This window comes from Pangasianodon hypophthalmus, chromosome 20 (genome assembly GCF_027358585.1).
Source record: "Pangasianodon hypophthalmus isolate fPanHyp1 chromosome 20, fPanHyp1.pri, whole genome shotgun sequence".
NCBI classification, from domain to species: Eukaryota; Metazoa; Chordata; class Actinopteri; order Siluriformes; family Pangasiidae; genus Pangasianodon; species Pangasianodon hypophthalmus.
The window spans coordinates 1,134,235-1,147,636 of record NC_069729.1 but is presented as its reverse complement, the minus strand read 5'-3'; the positions used below and the strand labels follow the sequence as shown (position 1 = coordinate 1,147,636).

Here is a 13,402-nt window from a genome sequence, read left to right as displayed (position 1 = left end):
GACTTTAAGTAAAATTTATTAGTGAGACTACATGTAAAATACAGAATAAAGGAAGCAAATGAAATGCAAAGTAGTAAAGCAGTAGCACTGGGTTATATCAGCTTTATTGATTCGTACTGTATAAGGACTGATATAGAGAAGTGGCTCTGACTTTAGAATATGTCCTTGACCTTATTCAGTAATTTCCACTCATAAAATAAGGGATAAGGAGTGCTCATTTTGGGCTATATGATTCTCCTTGGGTTAAGCTTGAATTACCCTCACAAAGATTCCAAGGCTGCCTAAGGAGTTTCACACACATCAACATGGCAACACATGACCAGTAAAATTATGATTTCTTATCTCCTCAAGGTTGGTCATATGTTAGGAGTTAATGCAAATATAGCTGCATGCTCAGCTATGCCATTAGTGCATTGCTCCTTGCCAGCAAAGGTTACACAGGCTATTGTAGTGTTAATTTAAAGCTGTTATCACTGTGACTTTGAGCTGTGCTGGTAGAGCTGGAGTTGTCTTAGTACAATACATATATGCTTATTTTTTATAAGATCGTTATCATTAAAAAGGCATAGAAGGGGATGATGTCAATAAGGTGAGCATGCATTCCTCATTAGTATTATGTGTTATGATATCTCTGTTTGTAGCTATGCATTTTGATACATTTATATTCCCAAAAAACTAGCTTAGCAGTCATAAATGTTTCTAGTTCTACTACATTTGCTGTTTAATTGCCAATTATTAGTAATTTACAGTTGCTAATTTGAATGGTTTGAAAATCGCATCTCTTTTAATGTTTCTGGAGGACAGTGTTGTGTAGTGTCATGTATTTAAGCAGCATAACATTCTATTGTTGTCAAGTACATCAGTATCTGCTACTTCGGTTTGAGAAAAAATCCAAATGAGCAGTACACCTTAGTGTATAGATTATACTAAAGCAGTTGTACTGGGATACATATTTGTGACATTAAAAAAAAAAACCATCACTTGTTGGTATCTCATAGTTTCACCCTTGTCTTTAAATCAAATTCTTATTAATTTATTATTAAGCTAAATTTCTAATTCCGATCTTGACGTCACGTTAAAGAATGCTAACTACTCACTCAGTTGTCTCTTTTGATTGACCGGTAACTTTTTTAATATTCTTAAGAGATCTGCCATTTGAATAAGTCATTCATAAGTCTTCTGTGTTGAATAACCCTACTGGTGCATGTATCTGAATGCTGATGCTTTACAAGACAAAAAAATTGCTGGCAATAATGATTTATTTGTCAGCTGAAACGGAAAAAAAATGCAGGGACTTGTAGCTCTCCTTCAGTTTTATTTAACTGAATGTATGCATGGACATTTAACAAGAATTGCATATTATATGAACCCTTGTTGGTGTCACATGGTGTCAGTCTTCATTTTTATTCAGCCACCTCCTTACCCTACAATAGATATATACATTATTAGTAAAAGTAATTTTTGTCGCAAAGTTTAAAAGAACATTTACATATATCACTGAGAGATAATACTTCTTGTTTATAAACCTGAATGGCATTTATTTAAATGTCACTGGAATATTTTTGGATTAAATGTTCTGTACCTTTCCAATATCTCTGCTCTTGGCTCTCAGCTTGTTGACCTGGGACTCAGCGATGTCAGCGCGCTCCTGAGCTTCTTCCATCTCATGCTGCACTTTCCTGTACCTGGACAGGTGAGTGTTGGCCTGCTCCTCCTGTGATAGTGATACATATCATCCAGGTTAGTGTTGGTAATATGGAGTATATTTCCACTTCAAGCTAGCAAGGAGCCTTTAAGTGTACGTTTATGGTGTAATTTGTACAAAAGCAGACTTACAGCATCCTCAGCCTGCCTCTTGTAGGACTTCACTTTCAGCTGCAGTTTGTCCACAAGGTCCTGCAGTCTGGTCACGTTCTTCTTGTCCTCCTCAGTCTGAAGAGATTAACCTTAATTTAGATTTTATTTTACTTGTTATGAGATATGTTTTGCATGTTCCTGGGTTCATGTTATACCTGGTAAGTGAGCTCCTTCACTCGTCTTTCATATTTGCGGACTCCTTTAAGAGATTCAGCACTACGTCTCTGTTCAACTTCAACTTCAGACTCCAGCTCACGCACCTAGAAGAAACATTTCTTATTAAGATTTTACAAAACAATCCCCCTTTTTTACATGAATGCTCATTCTTTGTTTTGGCAGCATAAACATACCCTAGCCTCCAGTTTCTGGAGCTGCTTCTTTCCACCCTTCATGGCAAGACTCTCAGCCTCATCCAGACGGTGCTGCAGATCTTTGACTGTAATCTCAAGGTTCTTCTTCATCCTCTCCAGGTGAGCACTGGTGTCCTGCTCTTTCTTTAGCTCCTCTGCCATCATTGCAGCCTAATGTACGGATCGTGTCATAGTTTTAGTTTTTATGTAACTGACAATGTAAATGTCAATCATCAAAATCTATGTTCTTGAACACTCACATCGGTGATGGCCTTCTTGGCCTTCTCTTCGGCGTTTCTGGCCTCTTGGACAGTATCCTCCACCTCACCTTGTATTTGAACCAGGTCAGCCTCAAGCTTCTTCTTGGTGTTGATTAGACTGGTATTCTGTTTTAATGAAACACATGAAAACCATTATTATAATTTACTAAGCAATGTGAAACGGACAGCAACTTTTCACACTGCCACAGCTAACCTGAGAGTGCAGCAGTGCCACACGCTCACTGGCATCAACCAGCTCCTGTTCGGCCACTTTGCGTCCTCTCTCTGTCTGCTCCAGTGCAGTTCTGAGTTCCTCAATCTCTGCCAGCATCAGGTTATTCCTGCGCTCCACCATGGCCACCTGCTCCTTCATTTCTTCCTGTCCTCTGAGAGCCTCATCAAGGTGCAGTTGGGCATCCTGATGTAAAAGGAATCATTGTTAATTGATGCCTCAAGATACATAATGTTTAACTATAGAAGTATGAAGCAAGGATGGAGGTGCACCTTGAGCTGTCCTTGGACATTCCTGAGCTGTTTCTGGGCCTCAGCAGCCTGGCGGTTGGCATGGCTCAGCTGAATTTCCATCTCATTCAGGTCTCCCTCCATCTTCTTCTTGACCCTCAAAGCATCATTCCTGCTCCTGATCTCAGAATCCAGAGTGGTCTGCATGGACTCAATCACCCTCTGGCTGTTTCTCTTAATCTGCTCAATCTCCTCGTCCTTCTCAGCCAGTTTTCTGTCTATTTCACTTTTCACTTGCGTGAGCTCCAGTTGAATACGAAGGATCTTAGATTCCTCATGCTCAAGTGTGCCCTGTAGAATTATGTTATGGATATTAAGCAATTTGGTGCCAACACATTCTCATTTTTTGATATGAGGAGTTCAAGTACAGGCTTACCTCAGCTTCCTCAAGAGCAGTCTGAATTTCTGATTTCTCAATTTCCACTGTCTTCTTTGCCTTCTCCAGCTCATGGATGGTCTTTCCAGTCTCACCAATTTGTTCAGTCAGGTCAGAGATCTCCTCTGAGGGGAAGAAGAATATTTACTCAAATTTGCTTAATTTATTACAGAATTCCAGTGTTTCAGTGTGATTGAAAAAGTGCAGTTATATTTGGGTAACATACGCTGCAGATTCTTGTTTTCTCTCTTCAGGGTCTCAAGATGGTCCAGAGCTTCCTCATATGAGTTCTTCAGCTTAAAGAGTTCAGTGCTGAGAGAGCGAGCCTCTTTCAGAGCTCCTTCCAGTTCGGCCTGACTTTCCTCATACTTCTGCTTCCATTCTGCCAAGACCTAAAAAATACAGGGGAATAAATCAACACAGTTTTATTCATAGTAATAAATCAACATAGTTTCAGATATTTTCAGATAAGAAGTATTTGACCTTATCAAAGTTCCTCTGCTTCTTGTCAAGGTTGGCAGCCAGGGCATTGGCTCTCTCAACATCGATCATGAGGTCCTCCACTTCATTTTGCAGTCTCTGCTTGGTCTTCTCCAGAGAAGCACATTTGGAGTTCACAGCTTCAATGGATTCCTCTGCGTCTTGGAGCCTCTGAGCAAGCTTTTTCCTGAGGACAGAGGAATGAGGCAATGACATGTTTGTGTTGGGTCTGGTTTTTATATATATATATATATATATATATATATATATATATATATATATATATATATATATATCTTATCATTTAATTTACTTGGCCTCCTCAAGCTCCTCAGTACGCTGGATGGCATCAGTCTCATATTTGGTTCTCCACTGAGCCACTTCACTGTTGGCCTTGGAAAGGGCACGCTGAAGCTCAGTTTTGGCCTCCTGCTCTTCCTCAAACTGCTCTCTGAGCAGATCACAGTCATGACGAGCTGATTGGACAGAATGAGCCAGGGCGTTCTTGGCCTACAGAAGAATGTTTAAATGTGTTTAAACTCCACCTCTTAATAGGGCATATTTTTTTTAGACTTGTACCAGGTAGTGCATAATTTACCTTGACTTCCTCCTCGATTTGCCTCTTGAGTTCCTCAATTTGCTGTGTGTAAGCTTGTTTTCCCCTTGTCAGCTGAGAAACAAGTGCTTCCTTCTCCTCTAGCTGACGGCTAAATTCACCTTAAATATGATTGGATAGATTGGTACCAATATCAAACACGTAGTTGCAGAATTTTGTAGTATATTGTTATTTTATTTACCATTCTCAGCCTGAAGACGTGCTTTATGTGCACTAATATCATTCAGTTGACGAACATGTTCATCATTCTTAGCCTTGATTTCACCCAGCTGGTCCTCTAGGGTGCGGCACATCTTTTCTAGGTTAGCCTGGGAAAAGAACCATGTGTATAAAATGCAGGTATGTGAACGAAGCAAAATATGCTCTTTCTGTCTGAGTGTATTGATTCAAATTTCTTTAATCTGAATTTTATTTGACTCAAAATCTTAAGACACTTCAGGTTTTAAATTGATTTAACAGTGTTGATTATGTCTTAATATCAAATACCTTTGATTTTGCCACAGCCTCCATGTTACTGGAGAGATCATCAATCTCCATTTTATATTCGCTCTTTTCCTTCTCCAGCTTCTGTTTGACACGCTGAAGGTTGTCGATCTGCTCTCCAAGCTCAGCAACACTGTCAGCTTGTTTCTTGCGGAGGGCAGCAGCCGTGGCTTCGTGCTGCAGAGTGGACTCTTCCAGATCACGACGCAGTTTCTGGAACTCGGCCTCACGCTTCTTGTTCATCTCGATCTGAGCAGCAGTGGCACCTCCAGCTTCCTCGAGCCTCTCACTGATCTCCTCAAGTTCCCTGGAGAGATCAGCTCTCTGCTTCTCAACTTTAGCACGAGCTGCACGCTCAGCCTCAATTTCCTCCTCCAGCTCCTCAATGCGAGCCTAAGACAAAAAAAAAATCTGTCTTGTCTGAATGAATGGCCTTGCTTGCACAGTTTTCTCTCAAGATATTTCAAATGACACTGTTACCTGAAGTTCTTTGATTTTTTTCTGAAGTTGAGCCCCCAGTGACTGCTCATCTTCAATTCTGCTCAGAAGTTGACTTATTTCAAAGTCCTTCCTGTTTTGGTGAATCAGGAAATACAAAGAAAATGTAAATATTTTATCCATATTTGTTGCTAGTTTATGTAATTTCTTCCAGACCCACTTACTTCTTGATCTTCTCATCAGACTGCTGCTTGTCATTCTCCAGGTCCATTATGGACTCTTGGGCCAGTTTCAAGTCACCCTCAAGCTTTCTCTTGGCTCTCTCAAGGTCCATACGCAGCTTCTTCTCTTGTTCCAGAGAACCCTCAAGCTGTGTATGTGGAAATGTTACATTTACTACTGATGCGTAAATGTTCATGAGACATTTATGAAGTATTTCACAGAAGTTGGTTACTGAAATCTTACATCATCGACTTGTTGCTCAAGCTTGGTCTTTGATTTGGTCAGTGTGTTGACTTTGTCTTCCTCTGCCTGGAGATCATCCAGAGTCTGCTGGTGTGCCTCTTGGAGGGCTTTCTTCTCCTTAGTGAGCTTGGCAATGCTCTCATCTAGAGATGCCATCTCCTCGGTGAGGTTCTTGACCTGTGCAACAGAATTTCAGATCAGTGTATTTCTAGGTAAATACCTGGTATGTTTTGTTTTTGTAAGTAATAGGATTTACCTTTAGCTACATGTTTAGTGTGGAAGATACACACTCTAGTATCTCTAGTAGATATATTTTAAATCTCAGTTACTACTCTTTCACTTGGTAATACCACTCCGATCCACAACAGTGGAGTGTGAAAGATCCACACAAGTATGGTGTATAGCATCTGTTAATTTACAGTGCATTACAACACACACACCTTGTTCTCAGTGGCATGTTTCTCCTTTTCCACTTTGGCCAAGGTGAGCTCCAAATCATCAATGTCCTTCTTCAGCTCAGAGCACTCATCCTCCAGTTTCCTCTTCTTTGCAGTCAGCTCAGCATTGATTTCCTCCTCATCCTCCAGTCTTTCATTTGACTCTTTGAGTTTAGCTTCAAGCTGGATCTTGCTCTTGATGAGCCCCTCACACCTTTCCTCAGCATCAGCAAGGTTTTCTGTTTCCTGTTGAATCAGATAGCTTATTATCATGGATTTATTTTTTCTCTTCTACAGAGACATACTAACAAGACTTGAAATACTTACAGCTGTTACTTGCAGTTGCAGGTCATTTTTCTCCTGCAGCAGAGACACCATCTTCTCCTCAAGCTCTTTCTTTCTGGCCAGTGCCTTTGCCAAGTCCTCCTTCATTTTCTCAAAGTTCTCCTTCATGACAGCCATTTCCTTCTCAGTCTCTGCACTCTTGAGAAGAGGCTTGATCTTGAAGTACAGCTTCATCCATGGCCAGTGTTTCACATTCATGAATGAGCGGATGTTGTATTGAATACTAAAGATTGATTCTCTATTAAAGAGAGATATTCCAGTTGTGATTCAGTTATTGTGACCATATATAATATTTGTAGTTGATATATTCACGTTGATCCAGTTAAGTTTCATAAGGATTCAATTTGTATTATTTCAGTGTGTCATTGATATAAACATACCTCCTCTCCATCATCTTAACAAACTCCCTTCTCATAAGGAAACCCCGGCACAAAGCCTGAGTCATGGTCACCAGAGTTGCTAGTTTATCATCTCGCATCTCCTCAAGCAGACCCAGCAGACCAGCTTTGAAGAACACCTACCAGAAGAAGGTGTATAACTATAAAACTATATAGGACTTTTTGCTGAACATACTGAAAGACAGTGGTCACAAATGGTTGTATTATAGTTTTATAATTTTTCCCCCAGTATTTTTAATTTTTAGAGGTGTGCTTATAAAAATATTTTAGAATTAATGTACCTTAGTGTGTCCAAACTTGTACTGGGTATGATCCACATCAATAGAGCCCAAGAGTTTCTCTGAAGCTTTCTTGTTGTCAATGAACTGTCCCTCTGGGATGACACTGGCATTCAAGACTTTGTATCTATTTTCAAATTTGCAAATTAATTAACACAGATAAGAACTTCTTGCAGAATCTTTACAAATGTTGAAATTGAGGAAGTGAATAAATGACCTCTGCTTGAAGTCACCATAGAGGATTCTGCTGGGGAATCCCTTTCTGCAGATTCTGATACCCTCCAGCACACCATTACACCTCAACTGGTGGATGACCAGATGATTCTCCATCAGACCTAGGGTGTCCAGTGTAATGGTATAATATGAATAACAATTCTTACAGTCAGAGACATTCATAGTTTTTTGTGTGTGTTTATTAATAAAAATCTTGGAAAATAAGAAGAACACCCACCTGGAGTCTTGGACTCATTTGGAATCAAGCAACGCACAAAGTGAGGGTGGGTGCTCCTCAGGTTGGTCATCAGCTTGCCCAAGTTCTCCTGTGAGGTTTACATTTAAGATTTTGTCAGACAGTTTTGTTGGCTGCATTTATGCAGATTGCTATTTTTACTATTTGAAGTTGTTCCATAGGTATGTTTATATGGAACCTGATAATACTACTACTACTACTACTAATAATAATAATAATAATACACTAAGCAAATGTTACAGATGTTACAAAATTTAAAACATGTTAAAATGAATTGAGAGAATGGATAGAGTTCAGCTGTAATTTTTGTAAATTTGTGGCATTGCCTTGGGAAGCCACCAACAGAATTTCATTGTTTCTAACAGCCAACATGCAATGTGCATGTATTTCTGGTTACTGAGATAGGCAGATACGTAAAATGTGGAATCTGCAAGTGGAATGCATTCATTTATCCTTTGCATGTTAACATAGTTTCTGTTAAACTGGTCTCACCCTGAACAGAGCAGACACAGTCTGGAAGGAACCACCCTTCTTCTTGCCTTTCTTTCCACCACTTTCAGCTGTTGACAAATAAAAATTAGTCAGTTATTGTTTCTCTTATCCTACTATACTCTTCCTTTCACAGTCCAGAAGCATCTTAATTACTGGGGATGAGGAGTCTGATTTTCAGACGAATCTGCTTGTATAATGGGTATCATTATTTATAGGTGACATTTTTTTCAGTTATTTTTCACAGATAGATTTTTTTATTATAATTTTTTTTAATAGTTATTATTAATGAAGTTCAAATTACTAATCAATGTTAATCTTACCGTCGGCAGAGGCATGGGCTGCATACAGGTGGCACAACAGTTTATTTGCTGCCTTCTGGTACAGCTGCACAACAGAGTCGTTCAGTGGGTCCTTGTTCTTTTCCAACCATCCGACAATGTTGTAGTCCACAGTGCCGGCGTAGTGCACCAGGGAGAAGTGAGCCTCAGCTTTACCTTTGGCAGGCTTTGGCTTCTGGAAGCAGGCACTTTTTCCAAGATGCTGGTCATGAAGCTTGTTCTTGAAGGTCATGTCTGTAGCCTTGGGGAACATGCACTCCTCTTCAAGGATGGAGAAGATGCCCATTGGCTGTTGGTGACAGATTTTTCATGAGTGATCACTGCTGTATTATTGTTGAAAATCTTATTTTGTTGATAACGTTGATGGAATTACTGACCCCATAATAACTTACCTTCTCAATAAGCTCAATGCAGGCAGCCAAGTCCATACCAAAGTCAATGAACTCCCACTCAATACCTTCTTTCTTGTACTCCTCTTGTTCCAGCACGAACATGTGGTGGTTGAAAAACTGTTGCAGTTTCTCATTTGTGAAGTTAATGCAGAGCTGCTCCAAGCTGTTGAACTGTTACAGTAGATCAATATATTAGACATTGCCAAAGTATTGTAAAAACCAACAGAACACCCATCATACCGAAAAACAATTGCTTACATCAAAGATCTCAAATCCAGCGATGTCGAGTACACCAATGAAGAACTGTCTTTGTTGCTTTGTATCCAACATCTCATTGATACGGATGACCATCCACAAGAACATTTTCTCATAGACAGATTTGGAGAGGGCCATGACGGAGTTGTTCACCTGAAAATATACATAAACATTTAGTCTTTTGAGGATTACTCAAACCTTAATTCTGTCTTCTGACAGTAAATAATGAGACATTACCTGAGGTACAGTCTGGCCTTTGGTCACAAACTCGTTTCCGACCTTGACTCTGGGGTAGCACAAAGCTTTCAGCATGTCAGCTGAGTTCAGGCCCAGAAGGTAGGCGATTTTATCGGCCACTGAAGTCAAGAAAGCCATGTTAGTCATTAATAATTCAGGTTACTTGTTCTAAATAAATCTTGTGAATGTTTTTTAAATGTACCCTCAGTGCCATCAGGCTCAGCCTGCTCTTCCCTCTGCTTCTGCTTGAACTTCATGTTGCCATGATGCATCACAGCACCGGTCAGTTTGTAGATGTTAATTTTCTCATCAGCGGTGAAGCCAAGGATGTCGATGGCCGTCTGTGTGATAAAAAAGAAGTGGAAAATTACAAATGACCGTAAGCCATATGTTTAAAATGGTCACACAAGTTTAATACAATTATGCTTACATCTGTGGCAATGAACTCCTCCACATCATTGATGCTCTTGACTGTGACTTCACCCTGGCTGATCAAAGGGTAGTCATACGGGTTTGTGGTGATGAGCAGTGCCTCTGTGGAAAAAACAAAATCAATCCATTGACCTGGTAAGTATTATAGTTCCTGTAAAAAGAATTCATTGCAGCAAGTCTTTGCAATGTCCTTACCAAGCAGCTCTGGCTTGTGTCCAGTCATGAGCTGGTAGAAAATGTGGTAGCTTCTCTCAGCAGACAGCTGGAAAGTGACTCTTGACTTTTCCAGCAGATCTGTTGATGCATTTGTAATTGTTTTTATTGCATTACACTAACCCTAACCCTAAACATAAGCATTTTCATGTGGAATAAATATAGTGGATTTTTATTAATAGTCATGTCTCACACAGTCTAATTATCTTATCTACTCATGTATGCAAGCTGAGCATCCTTGTTCCACTACAGTTGTCTATGTAATACATTGTCATTCTCGTTAGCATATGGACATAATCTAATTTAGAGCTCAATCTCTAAATCTGCATTACAAAATTTAACCCTTTGTTATCACAACTTACAGGTTTCAATATCGGCTGAGGCCAGCTTGCCAGTTTGCCCAAAATGGATTCTGATGAATTTGCCCTGAAAATTCAAATGTAGTTGAAATTAATGTATGTAGGTAAATATAATGTATGTGTTTTTATAAAGTATTCTTTGAAATCAAAATTTTTAATTCTGTGTTTACTTACAAAACGAGAGGAGTTGTCATTTCTAACGGTCTTGGCATTACCATAAGCTTCCAGTAGAGGGTTGGCTGCAATAATTTGGTCTTCCAGCGACCCCTACAAACAGTAGCAGTATTTGAGAGAGATCTGAGCACATGCCATTACGTACGTACACAATGAAATTTTACTTACCTGCATTTTGCCAGGCGTAGGCTCTGCCTTCTTCTGGCCAGTCATTGCGATTATCGCAAAGTACTGAATGACACGTTTTGTGTTCACAGTCTTTCCTGCACCAGATTCTCCACTGGGGGTAGAAAGAATAAACAAATGCCTGTACTTTAGAACACAAATACACTCGTTTAATAATTAATCACAGGCATCAGTAAGTCTTACTTATATTAAAGTTTAAGCAGTTGGCTTTTTTGATTTGGTCAAATTCTATGTGTAGGAAATGTGTATAAACAAAGGTGTTGGGTGAGAGATGGCATCTTGAGTGCAACTTGACCTTGCAGGCAGCATGGTCTAAAAACATTTGAGGGATTGGTTTGATAATACGGTATTTGTTAGAGATAATCTGTAAGAGAACTTGATACTTTGATACTTACGTGATCAAAATGGACTGATTTTCACGATCTAAAACAATAAGAATTAATTTAGGTAATATCAATGATGTCTGAGATTCAGTTTTCAATTCTTTAACAGATTCAGTTTTGCACACTTTGTGTAAAGCATACTGAATTAAATGAATTAACATGTTAGTATTAATACTATGTAAATAATAATCACTAGTTGGACAATATCATACCAGTGAGCATGAACTGATAGGCGTTATCAGAGATGGAGAAGATGTGAGGTGGGGCTTCAATCCTCTTTTTGCCTCTGTATCCAACCACAACTACTGCGTCGTACACTGGGAGCCACTTGTAGGGGTTCACAGTGACGCAGAACAACCCTGAGTAGGTCTGAAGTGTCAGGAACAATTTTATTGAGTTTATTACTGTTGGTCCTCTTATCTTTATTTTTAACAATTGCACAATTCTTTGTTACACTTACGTAGATCATCCATGCTGCGTAACGCTCTTTGAGGTTATACAGCACAGCAGGTTCATTGAGGTGGGTCATCATGGCCATGTCCTCAATTTTGTCAAATTTTGGAGGGTTCATGGGGAAAATGTCATCCTCCTTAACTGTAAGACTCTGTGGAATAAAAGTAAATCATACTTCACAAGGGCACAGTTTGCTATAAAATGATTGTAACTGAAATGAATGCTTAATAAATATAAGGCATGTGTGATCACACTGACATTATTATTGATATCCTGTTGAACTCTTCAATATTTAAGAAAAAACATACTAAATATTATTCATTTTATTCGTATTGCTTTAAAAATGCTAATTTTTGTATTTGCAGCTGGGGATTAACTTAAATCTTATAGCATCCTATTAGACAAGTCAGCTTAAGTCTGCTTTACCAAATATTACATATCCTAAGCAGTGGTACATAAAGGACTATTATTCTAATCAGTTTTCTTTTCACTTACTTTGCCGTCTTCAGTTTCGACAGTGGCTTTGCCACCCTCTTTACTCTTTAAAGTACCCTTGACGTACATCTCCTTGGGCTCAGCCACATAGACTGCTGTTTTGGCATCAAAAGGTTTGTTCTGAGCCTCAATCCTCTCCCTTTCTGGCTTCCGGAGGTAGATGGCCGCCGGGCCGAAACACTCCATGTCTCCATCCCCCATGGTGGCTTTTTACTGTGGAAGTCAAGTCATATATTTTTCACATAATTGAGCTAAAAATATATACCTCTGTTAGCAGAAGAATGCTAGCACTAAAACTGACTGCAAAACACCAAAAAGTATTGTTATATGGGAGCTCATACCTTGTTTGATGCCCACTGAAGAAAATGGCAGGTTAAAAGAACTGACAGATGGTGAAGAAAAAAAAGAGAGAATGCGTGATTACCAAGTCATTTTCTTTTTCTATGAAAATTAATTCATAATTAAATTCATAATAAGCATTATCACATAATTCTGAACACTGTAAATTGACAGATGATTCCGGGTCACAGTAAAGTCAACAACTGCCTCACCTTTGCAGGGTGCTTGGTGGAGCCTCAGTGTTAATGGGAGCCTCTTATATAGCCCCGTTACTGTTTACCCAGGATAACGGTCATGCTACATTTGGTCATGTGTTTTTCTTGATGTGCTGTATTCTTCCATAAGTGGCAACATAGTCCTAGTGACAATGTGGCATCATTCCCACAGTAACCACATACTCCTGTATCATATCCTCCTTCTACCTCCTTCTGGTCCTCTGTAATAGGGACCTTTCTATTTCTGACTCCTTTTACCATTAAACAAAGCATTTCATGTGTAATTCATTTTTTAAATAAAAAAGCAGGACATTGTGAAATTACAATCATTTCTTTATGCTTTATCAGTTAGAAATTGGTTAAGCTTCTGGTAACCTTGACCTTGAGAGTATAAAATCAGGCAAGTGATGGAAGGCAGATACCATGTGTGTTTTTTTTTTTTTTTTTTTTTTTGTATTATAATGATAAGAAGAATATTTTTTAATAATATACACTTAGAGATTCTGTTCTTCAGTCATAAGGGTGGGTTCTTTTTAATTCTGTTTGGCACAAAGACAAACCTGATCCGATCTGGTGAAGCACTAATGTCAATGGTGTTTGGTTTCAAAGTCCTTAAAAGCATGTCCTTCCAAAAATACATAAATTACCATGTTTACTGAATGGTC

General features: G+C 39.1%; 1 protein-coding gene across 1 annotated transcript; it reads right to left on the bottom strand.

Moving 5' to 3' along the window:
* Positions 1-1,295: 1,295 nt before the first annotated feature.
* Positions 1,296-12,568, bottom strand: LOC113539523 (myosin heavy chain, fast skeletal muscle). The gene is made up of 40 exons (XM_034314218.2): positions 12,525-12,568; positions 12,184-12,396; positions 11,696-11,839; positions 11,448-11,604; positions 11,248-11,275; positions 10,835-10,946; positions 10,667-10,759; positions 10,496-10,559; positions 10,116-10,214; positions 9,919-10,022; positions 9,691-9,829; positions 9,489-9,607; positions 9,255-9,404; positions 8,997-9,167; positions 8,587-8,893; positions 8,267-8,334; positions 7,757-7,844; positions 7,523-7,640; positions 7,309-7,432; positions 7,010-7,146; positions 6,612-6,867; positions 6,288-6,530; positions 5,848-6,024; positions 5,607-5,752; positions 5,425-5,515; positions 4,948-5,337; positions 4,643-4,769; positions 4,444-4,562; positions 4,159-4,355; positions 3,849-4,032; positions 3,592-3,757; positions 3,366-3,490; positions 2,972-3,280; positions 2,682-2,885; positions 2,468-2,593; positions 2,208-2,378; positions 2,013-2,117; positions 1,837-1,932; positions 1,583-1,714; positions 1,296-1,424 (listed from the first exon to the last, which is right to left on the bottom strand). Exons 2-40 carry the CDS (start codon positions 12,382-12,384, stop codon positions 1,404-1,406), a joined length of 5,808 nt encoding a protein of 1,935 aa, XP_034170109.2. The 5' UTR covers positions 12,385-12,396; positions 12,525-12,568; the 3' UTR covers positions 1,296-1,403.
* Positions 12,569-13,402: the final 834 nt, after the last annotated feature.